Source organism: Cucurbita pepo, chromosome LG01, assembly GCF_002806865.2.
Source record: "Cucurbita pepo subsp. pepo cultivar mu-cu-16 chromosome LG01, ASM280686v2, whole genome shotgun sequence".
Lineage (NCBI taxonomy): Eukaryota > Viridiplantae > Streptophyta > Magnoliopsida > Cucurbitales > Cucurbitaceae > Cucurbita > Cucurbita pepo.
In genome coordinates, this window is record NC_036638.1 from 5,874,545 (window position 1) to 5,893,523 (window position 18,979).

At 34.6% G+C, this 18,979-nt stretch overlaps 3 protein-coding genes and 1 long non-coding RNA gene across 7 annotated transcripts; 1 reads left to right on the plus strand and 3 right to left on the minus strand.

Moving 5' to 3' along the window:
* The first annotated feature begins 61 nt into the window (after window positions 1-61).
* On the plus strand, window positions 62-5,008 carry LOC111792234 (alpha-galactosidase 3-like). 2 transcript variants are annotated; one of them, XR_002814764.1, is made up of 15 exons: window positions 62-560; window positions 638-696; window positions 876-932; window positions 1,115-1,146; window positions 1,802-1,917; window positions 2,021-2,093; window positions 2,280-2,338; window positions 2,436-2,501; window positions 2,812-2,895; window positions 3,006-3,070; window positions 3,166-3,248; window positions 3,457-3,547; window positions 3,644-3,725; window positions 4,234-4,386; window positions 4,617-4,999. XR_002814764.1 is itself a non-coding variant. In XM_023673588.1 (15 exons), the coding sequence occupies exons 1-15, from the start codon at window positions 274-276 to the stop codon at window positions 4,725-4,727; spliced, it is 1,395 nt and encodes a 464-aa protein (XP_023529356.1). In that variant the 5' UTR covers window positions 145-273; the 3' UTR covers window positions 4,728-5,008. The 2 variants fall into 2 exon arrangements, 1 of the variants encoding a protein (XP_023529356.1); XM_023673588.1 differs by having other exon boundaries at window positions 145-560; window positions 3,667-3,725; window positions 4,617-5,008.
* On the minus strand, window positions 2,994-4,354 carry LOC111792271. The gene is made up of 2 exons (XR_002814768.1): window positions 4,232-4,354; window positions 2,994-3,202 (listed from the first exon to the last, which is right to left on the minus strand). It is a non-coding gene; the product is annotated as an uncharacterized LOC111792271 (long non-coding RNA).
* A 285-nt stretch (window positions 5,009-5,293) lies between the features above and the next one.
* On the minus strand, window positions 5,294-8,351 carry LOC111792243 (tRNA (guanine(26)-N(2))-dimethyltransferase). The gene is made up of 6 exons (XM_023673602.1): window positions 7,706-8,351; window positions 6,975-7,175; window positions 6,780-6,879; window positions 6,326-6,526; window positions 6,178-6,240; window positions 5,294-5,801 (listed from the first exon to the last, which is right to left on the minus strand). Exons 1-6 carry the CDS (start codon window positions 8,335-8,337, stop codon window positions 5,673-5,675), a joined length of 1,326 nt encoding a protein of 441 aa, XP_023529370.1. The 5' UTR covers window positions 8,338-8,351; the 3' UTR covers window positions 5,294-5,672.
* A 571-nt stretch (window positions 8,352-8,922) lies between these two features.
* LOC111804185 (alpha-galactosidase 3) lies at window positions 8,923-13,888 on the minus strand. 3 transcript variants are annotated; one of them, XM_023688921.1, is made up of 16 exons: window positions 13,707-13,888; window positions 13,294-13,586; window positions 13,016-13,074; window positions 12,543-12,599; window positions 12,423-12,457; window positions 12,117-12,220; window positions 11,913-11,985; window positions 11,219-11,277; window positions 11,070-11,135; window positions 10,882-10,965; window positions 10,639-10,703; window positions 10,475-10,557; window positions 10,073-10,163; window positions 9,835-9,893; window positions 9,544-9,684; window positions 8,923-9,269 (listed from the first exon to the last, which is right to left on the minus strand). In XM_023688921.1, the coding sequence occupies exons 2-16, from the start codon at window positions 13,497-13,499 to the stop codon at window positions 9,159-9,161; spliced, it is 1,293 nt and encodes a 430-aa protein (XP_023544689.1). In that variant the 5' UTR covers window positions 13,500-13,586; window positions 13,707-13,888; the 3' UTR covers window positions 8,923-9,158. The 3 variants fall into 3 exon arrangements, with proteins under 3 accessions (XP_023544689.1, XP_023544675.1, XP_023544683.1); XM_023688907.1 differs by having other exon boundaries at window positions 13,294-13,636; XM_023688915.1 differs by lacking the exon at window positions 13,707-13,888 and having other exon boundaries at window positions 13,294-13,697.
* Window positions 13,889-18,979: the final 5,091 nt, after the last annotated feature.

The window sequence follows — 18,979 nt, forward strand, 5'->3', positions numbered from 1 at the left end:
GAAAATGTTGATTTATCTTCATGTTGACTAAAATTTAAAATCTGAAAAAAGTAACACTTGGATTTTAAATGGCATTATAGCAACATGTCTGCCGATCTAACTCTATTAATTTATGCATTACAATTCTATTAATTTTGGTGGGCTCGTACTTGAACAAAAGAACCATTTGGCAAAAACTCGATGGGTGAATGGCATTAATTTGTGCGGCAGAAATTGGTTGGGAGATTCAACTTTTATGCCTCAAAGTAGAGATAATGCAACCCTACGAGTTTAATGGCTCTGAATTTGATAAGAACCAGAGATCTCCCCCTTTCGAAATTGGAGTTTCCATCGATGGCAAAGAGAGTAAGGATGGTATCAGTGTTCTTACTTATTTTGCTCCTCTCCATGTCGACCTCTCCCAAAAATTTATTCAATGAAGCAACCGAACGCACGGAAAAGCTAGCATTTCATGACATCGATAAATCGATTCTTTCATCAAAGTACCTTCAAATTTATAACAACTCCAAATATGGAACTTTGCAGCTGGACAATGGCTTGGGAAAAACTCCTCCCATGGGGTCTCTCTCTTTCCCTTTCTCTCAATCGCTCATCCCTTTTCTTGTGTTTTTATGCAATCTTTCCTTTTTCTCATCAGATGGAATAGTTGGAACCATTTTGGCTGCAGTGTAGATGAAAGGGTCATCAAAGAAACCGGTATTTTCTCTTCTTTTTAGGTTAACAATATGGGAGAAAGATTTGAATTTCTTATCTTTTTGCCATGCTTGTAATTAGCAAATAATTACCACCCTACTTTAAAAAAAAAAAAAAAAAAAACTAATTGCAGTACAATTTGAAATTTGATTGAAAGTAAATGAACTATTTTTTTTTTACAGCGGATGCACTTGTTGCCACGGGACTGGCTGAATTAGGCTATGTATACGTCAACATAGGTAATTTTTCCATCATCTACTTTTATCACGAACAATTTGTGTCCCGGTTAGATTATAAACTTTCAATGTGTATCTAACAAATTTTAAAAGAATTTAAAATATTTATTAAATTTTTAAACTTTCCATTTTGCATTTGATGGGAGATGATTTTAAAATTTAGCGTTTGTTTCAAACTATGGCAGATGATTGCTGGGCCAACAAAGGGAGAATTCTGGTAATCTCTCCTTCCTTTTATTTTTTTCCAAAGAAAAATTAAATCTTTTAATAGGAAAATAATAAATTTAGTCCTAAAACGCACGTTTTTATTTTTAATTCACATATATTTTAATTTTTGTTATAAATATTTTTACACTTTCAAATCTTTTAATGCTACCCTTAAACTAAAATATATAATATATTAGTTTTAGATAAAAATTATTAGTAATTTATTTAAAAAACAATTCACTAGAATGCTCTTAAATTTTTTTTTATAAAATTTTTAAAATATTATTTACGAACGATCCAGAGTACCCAGTTTCAGAAATACCTTCTTCTTTTCTTCTCTCTTTATTGCTTTGTTTTATGACCTAATACTTTTCCATTTTTTGTTCGAAATGGGAAACCAAACTTTTAATAAAGTTAACCATGTAAAAAAAACATCTCATTTTCAAAAATATTATACGGTAAATCACTAGTCTTTCAAAAAGCTTAAAAGATGAGTTAAGAAAAAAAATTGATTATATCATTACTTTAATACTCTTTTTTACCTTTGACAAGTATGAAATCAATACTAATTGAAGATTAAAGGAAATGACGTTACAAAGAGTTTGAATACATGATTTTCTACTATGATATCGTATTAAATTATGCTAAGGTTTGCCTTTGTACAGGTTTTCGTGTTTCCTCTCTTGGCTCCTGATCCGAATACTTTTCCTTCAGGGATTAAAGCCCTTGCTGATTATGTACATGAGAAAGGCTTGAAGCTTGGAATATACGGCGATGCTGGGTAGGACGGATGTCTAACTCATCTTTAAACGTTTAAACTTAAATATTTTCTTTCTTTCTCTCTCGATCACTTGTTTCGTTAACTTGTCATACTCTTGAACAAGGAAATTAACCTGCCAGCAACGACCAGGGTCGTACGGCTTTGAACTTTTGGATGCAAGAATGCTAGCAGCTTGGGTGAGTAATTTCCATATTATAACCTAGCTTCGACATTCAACTATTTTGTTTATCGAATGGTTACTAACAAATTTGTGAAAATCTAAACATAGTCTCACGTTAGCCAACTAAATACTGCTTCCACTCCCGAAAATTTTATTTTATTTTTTTGTTTTTTGTTTTTTCTTTTTTTTTTTTTCTTTTCAGGAGGTGGATTATTTGAAGTATGATAACTGTTATGATATGGGAATCAGTCCACAAAAAAGGTTCACTTTCAAACCTCAATTCATTTAGTCACTATCGGCTTCTTTGATTATAGATTAATTGGAAGATTTGTTTGTATATTGTTTCTCTAATTTTCAGATACCCAGCTATGCGTGATGCCCTAAATTCAACTGCCCGAAACATTTTCTACTCAATTTGTGAATGGTACATTCCTCCTCTCTTCCACATATACCATCATTTCCTCATTTTTCTTTTTCTTTTTCTTTTTCATCCAAGTAATGATTTAGGGTTTACTTGGAATGATTTAAGTTCTTTCATACAGGTGCGTAAAGCTCGAACTTGAATAGGAATTTAGTAACTATTTTGTTTCTTTCTAAATCTTAACCTTATTATGCATGTAATGATTTGGATTCTACAACTTAGTTCCTACTCTTCCGATCTTGAAGTGAATTTAGTAAATATTAAGATAATAATTAATATCTTATCGACTAAAGTATTTTTGGTGTGTGGGTAGGGGTGTTGATGATCCGGCATTATGGGCTCCTAGAGTTGGAAACAGTTGGCGTACAACAATTGACATAAGTGATTCATGGGAAAGGTTAGGTTTAAATCTAGCCCTAAAATCTTCCCATTCTTGTCCTAAATAACCCCTAAAATGTTGCATTTGATTAACTTCAAAAAAATTGTTTTTTTTTTTTTTTGTTGAAGCATGACTAGAATTGCAGATATCAATGATAAGTGGGCAGAGTATGCAGGACCTGGTGGTTGGAATGGTATGAGATTAATTGTGTTTGAAACCCATTCAACTTCATCCATTTGTTCTCTAAGTTGATCTGTAATTCCCATCTTACCATGTGTCTGTGGACAGATCCAGATATGTTGGAAGTTGGCAATGGTGGCATGACCTATCAAGAATACAGAAGCCATTTTAGCATCTGGGCTTTAATGAAGGTTTCAATTTTACTGTAACGATAGAATTTGAAAATTTTCTTAGGTATACGGCCAACAGATCAGAAGTTTGAACACTATTTGAATATTAACAAACAAAGAACTCATAGATAAAAATAGCATAATAAGGTTTACTTTCTAAAAACAAGAAGTCAAATGGTTATCAAACATGCTCATTTCGAGTTCATCCAAATGTGAATTGTGAATGCAGGCCCCTCTGTTGATTGGTTGTGATGTGAGAAACATGTCTCCACAAACTTTGGAAATTCTAAGCAATAAGGAAGTCATTGATGTAAACCAAGGTGATCAACATTTATTTATACTATCTTTTCTTATCTTATACTATCTTATACCCCCTTTTAAACAAGAACACTTATTATTTGCTCACATATCAAAAGGGAAACTTAAATTATGGACGCAGATAGTCTTGGGCTCCAGGGAAGAAAAATTAAAGTTTCTGGCAAAGATGGTTGTCTTCAGGTACTCTTTTCAACTCTTTGCTTCATCTATACATTGTATTAAGCATAACAAAGTTATGAATTTAAACTTCAAACTCGTCTTATTTAGTTTATAGTTTTTATTAGATCCTTAAACTTTCTGGTGTTTCTTAGGTGTGGGGTTAGGTGTTTGGTGAACGAGTCAATGAGTGAGGCATGCAAACCAGCAAAAACAAACTAAACCTACACAAGAAACACCAAGAAAAACCTAAACCCGTTTAAAACCAATTTACCCCACCGTCCTTAGAAATCTAGTCAGCGTGCATGAGTGTTAAACTGACAGAATTAACGACAGAGATATTTTATTACACACAAAATTAAAAATTTCAAACACTCAGACAAAAAATTTGAAGTTTAAGGACTATAAGTACCCTTTATATCGCCTACACTTTGCTAGATTAATATTTTATTTTGGCACATAAGAAGAGAACAACATGACTTACAATGGCTCCATGAGAAGCAAAGTAAAAAGAAAGAGTTGTGACTTACAGGTGTGGGCAGGTCTCTTATCAAGTTCTGCACCTGAGATTCGCTTGGCTATTGTTCTTTGGAATCGATGTTCAACTGCTTCAATGATCTCAGTAAGCTGGCTTGAACTTGGAGTTATATTCGACGTCATTGTCTCAGTAAGGGACTTATGGGAGGTCAGGATCCTAGCTCATCTAAACTAATTTACTCAGTATGCATGAACCGATATTCTCATCTTAGTTAACGACTTCTATGAAGCATCGACACTTTAGTTTAAATGACATGACAATGTGCCTATGTCTTGTGTCTGTATGTGCTTTCATTCTTTAGTCTATCTTGATGCAATGCAGTAGAAATATTAGAGTTGTTTAATCTAACTTGGTCGTCTCATCACCAATACTTGCAGCACAAATTTCTAGACAGCATTAGCCGTGATTCATTTGGGGCTGAAGTTGACTCTCATGACTGCAAGATGTATATCATGACGCATATCCCCTTGTTCCATTCTGAATCTTAGACAATGCTCAGAGACGGGAAGGCCAAGAGATTTATGTGAAAGAGCTAGATTATGTCATTACTTAAATAAAAAGGGTATCTAGTTTCTCGATCTCTATTCCTTTATGTAAAAGGTAATCAAAAGTGGAGAGATTCGTATCAAAATGAGTCCTTTAAATCCACTAGTCTCCCTTTATAAGTGACTTGTGAGTGATAATAAAATATGTTATGAAGTATTATTGAAGGGTGTTCCTATCTAGAACCTATCAGTTATACTATTGAATCTCTTTCTTAGTATCAACAGAAAATTTATACTATTAAGCTTCCGTCCAAATGTTCTACAAATTAACGTACTAAGTTCTACAGATCAATGTAATAAATTTTCCAAAATACTTACCAATTTTACCCAAAATCCATCCCTCAGCAGCATCTTAATCTAAACCCCTGTCACTTTTTTCCCCAGCATTTGTTTGTAATTCAATGAAATCGTGTAAGAACATTTTTCTTTTAAAACAATTCTTCACAGGAAAATACCTAACATAATGTAAAATATTGCAACATTTGCCAAATATAAAAGTAGCCATCAAATTTGCAAAAGGGAACTCAAGTAATTGTGGAAAAAAAATTCATGCTCATGCAGAAAGATACAGGCATAATATAACGAGCGCAAAGAACAAAAAGAAAGATCTGTAAGGATACAACAGACTGAAAGTACTTTAAATGTCTTCAAAGCGTGACGAAATGCAAATATGAAGTATAAAAGATTGTTAACTTTACTTTTTCTTTCTAAATAATTCACATGTTTATTGAGCACATTTCCCCTGTTAATGCATTTGACCCATAATTATCTTCATCAATTTTCAAACTGAGAATAGAGAAAGATGGATGCTTACACCGCTTTGGTTTCGCTCTAGTTTTCCTGCGAAAGCGTTGTACTCTCCATAGCTGCAAGCCATCGCTACGATATTCATGTGACTTGATGCACACCAAGACAACTCTGCTGCAGTTCAAGAGCAATTCTGATGCACTCCGTCATAGGACAGTTCGTCTTGATTGCGTTTGAGGCAATATGAGACCTACTAGCAGCATATCCAGCCTGCAACAACAAAAATCCTCAGAAAGGGAGAAAAAGAAAAGAGAGAACTTTTTTCTCTTCACGCATCTACATTCCGCGCAAAATCCTGTTCTCTAGTTATGAAACGCAAACACTCTAGTTTGGGAAACTGTCCACAACATACAGACTTTAAATTGTCTTGTAAAAAAATGATAGTCTTAAAATATATAAATTTAAGGAAACGTATGCAGGCCACATTTATGTCCTATACTCATAGAAAATAACCCGTCATGTCTATGCCAACATTTCTTTGATTCCCAGAATGTAGTAGAATCTCATGACAACAAAAACAGTTTAGCCGTGTGGGCAATAACATGCATCACAAAATTTATCAAATCTTAACAACCTATATTCTCACCTTGATCATCTCGCTCATCATGGTATTGAGGGGAGGTGAATTTACTTTTGCCCGACTTGCCACCTAAGCATGGGAGGTTGATAGATCACGTCTTACATTGTTGGTCCAGAAACAGAAATGAAATAGTAAATCATGAGAGAATAAACACCTCGTCCATTTTGATATACCCTACTGGTAGTTTGGAGTCACTCTCATCCACCATTTGCCCCAGAAGTTTCTCAAGATCCTTCCCCTGGCCATTGCCTATCCATTCCCACTGCATAGCTAGGGTTAACATGTCTTCAATGTAGTCTGCACTGTGTAGAGGCCCAGTCCAAAGAGGTCCCGAAACCACAAGTGACTCGGAAACCTAACATGTAAAATTTTTTAATGTATCTCTAACTACAAGATTAAATGTTGCAAGTATTTACATTAAAAAGAAAGCACCCAACGAATAAGCAAACAACAAATTCAAGCATATTGAACTTGAAGCCATGGCTATATGGACCATGCAAATTATATGAGGAACTTTCGGTATCAGTTAAAAATATGGAAGCTGCTGAAACCAGTGGATGCTTAAGCTCAAAAGAGTAGCAGAATGTCAGTCATAACCATTGGCTTACCCTTGTATCATTGCAAGGGCAACTCATCTGTCCAACCTCACTCCATGAAAAAGCTTGTGAATTTCCACATTTTTTGCAATAGCTGACGAAACCATAATGCCTGACATAAATAGTGGGAGCATGAACCAAGCATCATCAATTATCATACAAGATACATCCAGCACTAGCAGACATTCTAAACTCGTCAACCATCACCTGTTTTTATTGATCCTCCCTCGACTGATTCGAAGCATAACTCTAAAAACAGGTCCATGGTAGGAATAATACGAGAAGAGTGGCGTTACATAGAAACCCAGTACAGAAGCTTCACGTGCAACCCCACCTATAAGCATTCGCAAACCAATTTCATTTGAAAATGGCATGGGACGCACATATGCTCCATAGGCAGCTAAAGATCTAGAAAGAGAGAGAGAAAAAAAAAGAAAAAAAAAAAGGAAAAGAAACAAGAGAAAGGAAAAGGGAATTTTTAATTACCACACCAGCCATAGTATAGCATACACCTTCATATAATTACCCTCCAACATTCAAACTACTACTTAGCACTCATTTCGCTTGTAGACTTAAAACTTAGCACAAGGGTACAAGTCAAAACCAAAAAAAACAACATTCGGAATGGTTAGGATCAATTCTCTTTTTCAATTTTGGCTGGTTTTGTCAGCTAAGCTTTTTAAAAATTCGGCTCTATCTTCAGTTTTAAAATTTTCTTAAACCAATACGTCGGCTTTAAGACTCAATAAGAGATATAGAAATATTAATTGAGAGCTAATACCATATGAAACTACTAAAACTTCAAACTAAAATAATGTTATATATTCAATCATTTATATATAGATAAAAGCCCTTACATTGATCAAGATTTTCAATGAAGCGGTTAAAGCAAACAAGTAATGGAATACAAATTGTAACAGATAAGATTGTGCACTCACTGAGAAGGGTGATGACCGCCGGAAGAGAAACCATCCGTCGAAGTAACATAGAGCAATCCATCCAATTTCAACGCATTAATAGCGGGCCTCAAAAACGTCGAATCACTCCCAAAGGAATCAACATCAATAAAATCAAAGAAATCCTTTTGCAAATAGAACTCCGACATAACCCTGTTCGCATCACAATTGGTAACCATCCACCGCCGAGTCTCCCCAAAACCTTCCGCAACCTTCGATAGATTCTTTACTATAACCCCCCGATTTTCGTCATTGGCGTCATTCGCCAACACAAAATCAGCCTCAGCCTCGACCAAGTACCGAAGCGACCGAATCCCGCAACCGCACAATGCGTCGAGAACCCGAAGACTTCCCTTGGATTTACGGTAAAGCGCCGCCGCGAGGACGCCCAAGTCGCGTCCGGTGGCGCTTTCATGGCGGAAGAAGGTGTCTCCGATGTCGAATTCTATGCCCCTTTCGGTGCGATTGTTTGGAAGGCAATTGTTGAGGGATTTTATCTGCGACTGTGAAAATTGGAAGAGATGAATCGTTGAAGAGGAGAAGCAATGGGAAATTGTTTGTTGGCTGCGAAGAAATGGGGAAGGAGATAGGGTATTCAGCATCACAGTTAACATGGCGGGAAGTCGTTAGATTCTCCATTTTCTTGGATTTTATACGGAATTTATTTCTTTATAACCAATTTTTATTTATTTTAATATTTATACTTCAAAATTATTTATTTTCGTCCATAGACTTCAAAAATTAATTATTTTCATCCTTATTTTCATTAAAAATTGTGTTAAAAAGATTTTTAAATTTACAATAATTTTTAAGATGATGCCCCAAATAAGCCCCAAGTCGGCCATCACTTGAAAGCATATTTCGGAGGCTAAAAACCCATATGACCACCATGACCATGGTTGACTAGGGCGAGGCTAAAGTGACCTCGGAGATTCTCCTAACTCGACACAACTTTGCAAGTCCAATTCAATCTCGTTCAATCCAATCCAAAGGGAAAAATTGGAAACCCACAAGTAAATCTCGAACAGAAAAATATAGCTCGAGTCCTCTTTTTGACCCTAGCTTGCTACACCGTTTTCTTTGATCTTTGACTTAAGCATCAACGCATATGTGACGAACATCACATCAACGTATAGTTTCGGCTCGATTGTTAGAACAAACTATAGAGAACATATTGAAGCACTAGAAAAATAACAACATTGAGCACACAAACAAGTGAATCCCTTTCCCTTGCATTTCATCTCAGTACCCAATTTGACATAGTTTAGTATTTTTACAAAGCTGAACCATCAGAAACCATACAACTTGCACAGAATAGCTGCAATGCATCAGAATGAGGCTAACCCAATTATTATACCTGAATCGTGGGAGAAGGATAACTTATGAGTTTGCTATCCTTCCTATATTTGAGGCAGTTGATGATGGATACGATAATCTACATTTCAGCACGGGACGTGGCTGCAGGCGTGAAGATGAACATTTTGCAGTCGTGAGGGTCGACTTCTGCTCCAAACGATGCCACTGCATCTCCTGCAACATCTTTGTGCTGCAAAAGTCATCGTACCGAGTTAGCACAAAAAGAGTTAGCCTGTTGCAAAGCGAATAGACGTAAGCGAAGGCGGGTGGCTATTATTCAGCGAAATTATGTGTTTGCATGAGCTCATTGCTCTGAATTGGACCCAACCATTGAGTCTCCTCTCCTACAGTCCTACTAAGATAGGTTTCGTTAGAGGTCAGTTCAGATGTTCTATCATGTGTTATTCCTACTCGAGTGTCCGAACGTGATCTCATATAGTATCTCAAGTGATCAGATCCCTTACCAGCCACAAGTCTCTTACGGAGACTCTAGTGCCAGGTTTAAGCCCAAGTGTGTTCCAATCCGTGGTGATCGTTGATGCAACCGAACATCGATTCCAAAGAACGACTGTCAAGCGACTTCCCGATAGAGGACCTGCCCAAACCTGTAAGACAACTCTTTATATTCTGAAACATTCACACCTAACTCAGCCAGCTAACATTGCAAGTTTGCAAGGTAAAGATAATTCCAGATATTAATGTGACATTGTTCTTCATCAAATACAATCTATAAGATAATGCATAAACTGGATTACCTGAAGGCATCCATCCTTTCCAAAAACTTTAACCTTTCTTCCCTGTACCCCAAGAGGATCTGCATATAATAAGTAATTATTAATTACGGCATCGTTTCTTTCTTTAAGGATGTTTTCGAACCCCAAACAAGTTTTGAAAACGAAAAAAAATCGTTTTAAAAACTTGTTTTTTGTTTATTAAATTTGGCTATGAATTCAAATGTTTCCTAGAAAACATGAAAAAAAAGATGCGGTTTACCTTGGTTTACTGCAATGACCTCCTCATTGCTAAGAATTTCGAAAGTTTCTTTAGTCATGCTTCGAACGTCGCAACCAATCAAAAGAGGGGACTGCACGTTAAGGCTAATATTTTGAGAGATAAATGGACGAAGAACCGAACGAACATCGTGTTTGAATGTGGCCAGCTTTGTTTTATGCTAGGCAAACACAATGTTCGTAAAACAAATTAAGATGTCGGGTAGACTTGCAATCAAGGATTATGTGGGTGTGGAGGCAGTTTATGATCTATGTGGAACTAAAACAATATAGAGATATAATTGTAGGAAGGTCGGTCGATTGATATTTCTATACGAATATGCATATGTCGAGCTGTAGAAAGTACGACATGGGATGATATAGACGGAGAAAGGGATGGAGGAACCTTCATCAGAGCCCATATGCTAAAATGAGCGCGATATTCCTGATAAGTCATGCCTCCATTACCAACTTCCAACATGTCTGGATCTGTCCATAGAAGCTTCATGTGAATACTAAACCTCATAAACAAACAGAGAAATCACACCTTCAGACATATCACTTTCCTACCATTCCAACCACCAGGCCCTGCATACGCCGCCCACTTATTGTTGATATCTGCAAGAGTCGTCATGCTTGAACAAAAAGAAAAACACAAAACAATACCGATCAGCATCATAATAGATCAAAATTAGCACTAATACCCCTGAAAATGAACATAAGGAAGGTGCCAACAGAAAATGACACGAGGGAAGTTGTATACGATTAGAATCAGTAAAGAAGGGACGTTTACGAAGAGGCCTAGAACCTGACCTTGCCCATGTATCATTAATGTCATCGGTTGTACGCCAACTGTTTCCAACCTTGCCAGCCCACAATGCTGGATCATCGACACCCCTGACGGTAGAAAAAATATAGCACGATAAATTCATAGATGATAGAAACAAGATAACAAATACAAGAAAAAGAATCGGAAAGGATGTCGAGAAGAACAAGAGTACCATTCACAAAGTGAATAGAAAATACTACGCCCAGTTGCGTTTAATGCATCACGCATAGGTGGGTATCTGGAAGTCGAAAGTTAACTTCAAATCAGTAAGAAGCTTCAATTTACAATCAAATAAAGCAATGAGTATAATAAGGTGCAAACCGCTCTATCGGTTTAATTCCCAGATTGTAGCAGTTATCATACTTCAAATAATCAACCCCCTAGTAAAACAAGATACAAAATCAGATGGAATAAAATGAACTTAAGTACTGAACTGATAGTAGAATACTATGGAAAACTTAGAAGTCCAAAACATATGAATGTTTGTTCATCAAAAAAAGTTCCTCGACGTCGATCAATAATCTACATTTTCTGCTTTGAGGAAGTACATACCAATAAGGTCAAATTGGACTATCAAAATCCGTGTTGGAGGGAGAAAAGATGTCCAGCCCTCGAATAGGACGGGCTGGGACTACAACGAGCCTTTAAAAATTTTGAAGAACCACAAGCCATTGCCATAGTTCTTTACAGATTGAGGATCAATGGGGCCAAAGAAAGTGAATCTCAAAACACATATATGCAGATGTTCGATATCCATGAGTGTCTAGACAATGTATGCACACCTTTGGTAATCTCCCTACATTCGGTCGTCACTAGAAAACTGGTAGGATTTTCATATCGTAGGTAGATAGCGACCCTGGTCTTGAACTCATTTCACCAATGTCGTTACTCGACTTTTTTTTCAACTTCCCCAAGAATCACTAAGCAAACTCGTATATGTAGACTATAGATACGGCTTCCTAAGGAACGTATTGAATACATTGTTCCAATATCAAAAGTTAGATTACAAACTCACCCAAGAAGCAAACAACTCGGCATCGTCATTTTCATGGTAAAGCGACCCTGGTCGAACTTGGCAGGTAAAAATACTGTCAAGTGTGAGCGAATCAAAACAAGCATCACCAGCACGTACTTTCTATAATGGAATATATGAGGAGCAAAAGAGAGAGATAACATTTAACTCTTAAGCTTTAGAAGTTGAGTTGACATTTCTTCCTACCCAGCATCAGAATAGATTCCAAGCTTCAAGCCTTTACTATGTACATAATCAGCAACAGCTTTAATTCCTGATGGGAAAGCCTTGGGATCAGGAACCAATTGATTCTGCATCAATGAGTTTGAATAGTTTGTCACTTCGTGTTCATACAAGATTAATTTACACAATGGGACTCGAGAAAGTTCACAGGCGGAGTAGGAAAAACATTAAAGTAGAGAATTACAACACAATCCAACGTTTTTTGTTAAAACAATCGTCGAACTTTGGACAGTCAAATCAATTTCTCGCACGAAATAGAATTTAAACAACCTTTGAATCTCTCTTTAGAGCAGACCAGCAATCATCTGCATTTATTTGAAAAAGACAGTAAGTTCAAAAATAAAACAAAACATAAAGAAAAGTTGGCACTTAAACGTGCTGGAAATATACCTATATTGACGTACACGTAACCTAAATCAGCCAGACCCGACGAAACGAGTGCATCCGCTGACAAAACCAATGTCCAAATTAGGGAAAACCCATTATTATTGAGGAACAACTAACACAATTCTCAAATATTTCAAATGATGATCTTCAAGTATGAAACTCCCAACAGAGAAGTCACATTTTTCAGAGAAACAATGACTTCAATGAGGTTCAAAAACTCGATTTGCTGCAGCTTGTATGCACAATATTCCGATGAATCGACATAAGTTACAAACTTCTCGAGTAAATTGGATAAACAAACAAGTTTTAAGAAGGGAAAAATTAGTGAAATAACTCAGAGAGAACTATTCTCAGCCTCATTTCTACCAGAATATAGGTAGTTAAGAACACATGAGGCACAAGGGTGATGAACATTAGAGCTAGAGATTCAGCCGTGAGAACACATAAGGCACAAGGATTTGAAAGAAAGAAGGTACCAGTTTCCTTGATAAGACTTTCATCAATATCACAGGCAAAAAAGTTCCAGCTATTCCATCTGAAAGGATACATAAACACAATATTAAGAACATAAAATGCTAGGCAAAGCCAGAAAACAAAACTTGATATCCCCGATCGTCCAGAAATTGTAAAGTATGGAACCCTAAATCACCTCTAAGCTATTTCCATGATTCAAAATTTGAAGAAAACTATAACCCAGATGTTCAAAGGATAGAAGAAACCATAAGAGACTCAGAAAAATCAGAAATATGGATACCCCATCTGAGGCGTTCGAGCCAAGCCATTTTGAAGCTGCAATATGCCGTACTTGGAGGTATCAAAAATCCGATGAAATGAAGACTTGAAAATCGATTTATCATAGCCATTCAACAGTGACACTCCTCTCTCCGCAACCGCCGCAGACGCCGCCGTGAGTGACAAAATCAGTAAAAACACTGATCCAGAGCTTATCCGCTTTGCCATTACTGGATAATCCGATCTCCTTCAAAGGGGAACTGAGAGAGACTTTAAAGGGCGAGGAATATTATCATCGATCTATCGACTTTATCCCTTTGATTAAATTAAAAATTGGGTCAGTTCCTTGCTGGGGTGCTCTGCTTCTGCAAGAAATTGAAGTAAGTAGAAGATTCTTGTTGACCCCACATTAGAAAATGGCATCAAATCCTTTACCTCGATAATTTTCCGGCGAAAATCTGTAATTTTGCCCCTTTATGAATCGTTAATCATGGACAAGTGTAAAGTAGTGGAAATTTCTACAAGGAAAATAAGATTACGGATAAGATGATAGTATGTTGTAGCTTTTCCTGTTAAATTAAGCTAATCATGTTCCTCACGTTTCTATTTTCTGGGAATTTTCTTTTCTACTTTCAATTATTTCTTCTTTTTGTTCTGTCTGTTTGTGCCAAAGTGAGAGGGAATCCCTCTTTTTAATGGCTGAGGTTGAGGAATCAATTTTTTTAAAACACTCTAAATTAATAAATAATAATAATAATAATAATAAAAAAATTATAAATTTATATCTTTTCAAAAGAAAAAAAAATTATAAATTTTGATAATATTCTTAAATTTAAAAATAAAATTCAAAAATATCCTTACCAGTATTTTATTTTAAGCATATCTTAAATTTTTAATAATATTTAAAAATATTTTTTAATTTAAATTTCTTTTATTAATATATTTAGAATTTTTTATTTTAAAATAATATTAACACCAAGTATTTCTAAAATTTTTTAATTTTATTTTTTAATTTAACGGTGATAATTTTATTTTTGAAAGTTCTGTCCATATACTAACGATACTCGTATTTTTTAAGTATTTAACAATTTTAAACGTGTTTTTAAATTTTTTTAAAAAATTTAAGAGTATTAATAAAAAAAATTAATCTTCAAATGTATTTTTTACCACCGGCCAAAAGGTTTGAAGTTCAAAATCACGGACGGTCGTATAATAAATAAATAAATTCAACATCAGTATTATATTTATAGAAATCAACGAATCAACAAAAATATTAATAAAATAAATATTATTAATGTGAACATAAATAAGAAGAATAAATTTGTTAACTGAAGCACTAGTTTATTTGATAAAATATTTATTATTTAAAAAATTGATCTTTCCTTGTCCAATCATATAATTATTGTCTCAATATTGGTTAAAAACACGTTAAATTACGAGATTAGTCCTCCGTTACAAGTCTTTTTAACTTAATCAACTAGTTGTATTTACAAATTATCAAATTCAAATGATTATTATAATTAGATGATAAACTCAAATTATTTGATTTTTATTTTTATTTTTATTTTTGTTGATCTTCTTAGATGATCGACCCTTAAAATTGTTAGTCTTCTTTGGATGATCGGCCTTTGACTTGTTGATCAACTTAGATTAACCGTTGACTTATTATTGCTTAACTTAGATCAGTTTCTAGCTTATCGATCAGTTTAGGTCTGTCTTTAGCTTGTTGATCAATTTGCATCGGTCAAAAGAAACTGATTTCTTATCGATAAATTTGAAACGTTTGATTCACTTTACAAAAAAGAAACAAACATATTGATGATGAAATGGAATGAATGACCCACAAGAACCCTAACCTTTTCAGATCCTAATAACTACACCCTCCTCATGCTTCATCATGATGCTCCTCTATAAAACCACTTTACCATCAACCCCCTCCAAATGGGTCGTCTCAAGCTCATCAACATGATCAAAATCACACACCTTCTCCTTCCTGCCCTCATCGTCTTCTTTCTTTGCATCTCCGCTCGCCATCCACCGTGCCATGCCATGGCGCTCGCCCGAGCTCATAAACATGAAGAAATGGATGATGGGTCGTCGTTGGATGATGAATCAAAGGACAATGATCCTTATAGAATGTATGGTGATGTTCCAAGTCCTGGTGTTGGCCACTGAAAAAAGCTTCCATTTTCAGACTCCAAATAATGTTCGTATTTTCTCTATCTCTTCTTCTTCTTTTCATTAATTTGATATATTCATAAGAAATATTGACTTGTTTTAATAGTATATGTTTTTTTTTAGGTTTCATTATGTGTTATTTATACGGTTTAATTAGTCTTAATATCATTAATAAATTGAATTACAAATTATTGTAATTATTAATTACTTTTATTTGTAAATATATAAATAAATTACTATTCATATTTTTAATCAAATAATTATGATATACCTTTTAAAAGATAATAAAACAGAAAATCTATGTTTCTTTCATACCAATCTTCCGTGCTGAGTGCAAGAGCTAAGTCACTAATGTGGTGACGAAGGTTATACCTCAGAAAGTCAGCGAAGCTAAGATTTCGTATGTCTTTTTAACGGCTAAATTTTTTTCTATCCGATCAATAAATCAAAACCTCGAACTAAACGTCTACTCTCCTAAAAATGTTAGATCCCACGTTCGTAATGGGCCGAATTCTTTACATCACACATAAGAGGCATATTCATGGCCCATTGGGACCTTGGTCCATTATTTATCGATCAACTTCAACCAACCAATAATTTTTCACACATAAAATTTAGCATTTTTTTTCTTCCACAACAAATAACTTATATTTTTAGCGTGACAAGACGCTACGAACACTTATCTCTATCTTTCATCCTCTTCTAATATATATAAATTACTTTTTTGAAAATTTTTATAACATCCCGACACGAGAATAATATGGTTTGCGACGAGTTTTGAAAAGGTACAAAATAAAGCGGTTTTGAAAATTCTAAAAATAATATGAATTTCACTTAAAATAACTTTTTAAAGTCGTTCTAAGTTACGTATTTGAATTTTTTTTAAAAAAAATGTTTAAAAGAAGATGCGAGTAAATATGTCATTAAAACAAAATGTACAAACTTTCCCCCACCTTTCAATGGCTATCCTAGCCTTGGGCCCACCTGTATTGTTAGGTGTGAAGTAAAATTCAACGCTCTTTATAAAGATTTTCCATACGAGTACCAGTTTTATCTTCATTCACATGTTTTGTTTCAGAGTTTCTATAATTGAGTCATAGAAAGGAAGGTGTAGAGTGTGTCTGTGTAGATAGCAACTTTTAATAATCATGTATAATGCTTGGTCATAATAACAACGCCCAAATAAATAAATAAATAAATAAATAATTTCATTACCCATCAATGTCACACTTTAAATATAGTGAATTGATTCATGCTACAAACGTAAACGTCACTGTTAGTACCATCCATTTCCCAATATATAAAATTAATTACTCATCTTTCTTCTTTTTTAGACTTCACATTTAGTCGAATATTACTTATAATTTGATAATGCTTCGTGTTTAAAATTTAAATAATAATTTAGAATTAAAATTGACGCCTAATGGTTCAACATTCTTCTATTTCTCCTGCAACATGATCATGTTGAGTTACTCGAAAAAAAATGTATATTTAGTTGGTATTAATAGTAACTATCAAAGATTTCAAACCTTTCAACTATAATTTTATATTATGAGTATCACTTTCATTCGAATGTGATATCAGTTCATTCATGTATCTCTCTTTTATTCGAGTGAATTAAATTTGAAAGAGGGTTAGACAAAAATTTATAAAAAGAAATCTTGATGAGGGAACAAAATCAAAGGTCATAATCAAAAGAGGTGGCATTTCATTAAAAAAAAAAACATGATTGGTTCATAATAAGCATATTTAAATACTAAATATATTTTTTAATTTAATCCATCTATATAATTTGACCATATGGAAGCAAAACAATACGACGACACACGAACAAATGTATACGAGGGACCTTATATTTGTGATATGGTGGCCAATTAACCTACTAACTAACTTTGGTGGGTTCTACTCCAACCGATGAAAATTGGTATCTAGTCATTCGAGTCGAGCTGCTCCTATATATGAAATCATTAACTATTTTTTATATGAATCCAACAACTGATCACTTCCATGTACCCGAACGAGCAATTACAAGAAGCAATACAAAGAAGATTCAAGAATCAAATCAAGAAAATAATGGAGTGGCTGATATTGGAAAGTGATTAGAAGAGTTTCCATTGGTAGTTGACAAATCTTGAATGTCTTCTTTTCTTCGATTTGTATTTAATAGCATTTATGAGTGATTTGTAGTTGGTGGCTGAACCTTATTATGTTAGGGTTAACTTTTGGGCTTGTAAAGGCATGTAATATTCATGTTTATGATGAATTGTNCTTGCTTTAGGTTTGATGTTTAAACCGATTCATTGAATTAGTTTTGATCAAGCTAATTCTGGAGTGAATTGTCTTGGTATCTAAGAGTGACCATCATAGATTCCAAGTTCGATCTAAGAGTCATTCATCTTCTAACCAGCTCTTGGTTGGAATCAATCCGTTAAGTTAGCTTTCTCTGTGAACGTTTTGCAAGGATTCTAGAAGGGCCTCTAGCTTTGCAAAAATCTAGTATTGTTGGCGCTTATCAACACATCTCCCTTCCCTTCAATCTCCAAGGTTTTGTTGTCGGCAAGATACACCTTCCCGAAATTTCCTGATTTGAAATTTCGAAACAATTCCTTACTTGGAGACGAATGGAACGATGCACCTGAATCCAAAATCCAGGAATTAGCTGAGCTGTCCACACTAAGGATTAAAACGTTNGAATCATCATCATCTTTAGATTTATGATTCTGCTTCTTCTTCAGTTTTGTACAATCTGTTCGAAAGTGTCCTTTTCCCCCACAGCTCCAACATGTTATGTTGGGTTTGTTTGGAGATTTTTCCGGTTCTTTANTCAATCCGTTAAGTTAGCTTTCTCTGTGAACGTTTTGCAAGGATTCTAGAAGGACCTCTAACTTTGCAAATTCCAGCATTGTAGGCGCTTATCAATTTTCAATAGCATAATATAAGTGTGTATGCATTTATATATAACCTATCTAAAGTCATTCAACAAAAAAAGTCGCTCACCGGTAGAATGCAGTTCCAATGGTTGAGATAAAGCTTGTTCACAATTGTCTATAGCTAAACACGGAGACGACTAAGAAAGACTAAATTGAAATGAGGGATACATGAATGAATCAGAAGAGCGATATATTATCTTTGTTTGGCAACAAATTTGAGACGTCGGCCGGTGCTCCCTTCCTTTTAATATTTAATTTTTCAATCAACAATCAAAACATATTATATTAATATATATTTTTTCATAAAATAAAACATATTCTTGAATAAAGAAAGTGCACGAGAGACGTGTTGAAAGGGCAATATTCGAGGTCATGTATTATATTATCACATGTTTGTTCTTGTCGATTTGGTTCTTTTTTTTTTTTTATCGTAATTTGATCCATAAATTCCTCCTCTAATATACTTTATTATTATACACCTAATCATATTCTTCATTCCCCTCGAACGTGACTCATTGGGTTAAAATCGTTTTTGAATTAACTCAACGTGAACTTAATTTACGATAAACTATACTCTTAAATTTTGAAATTTAAATTTAG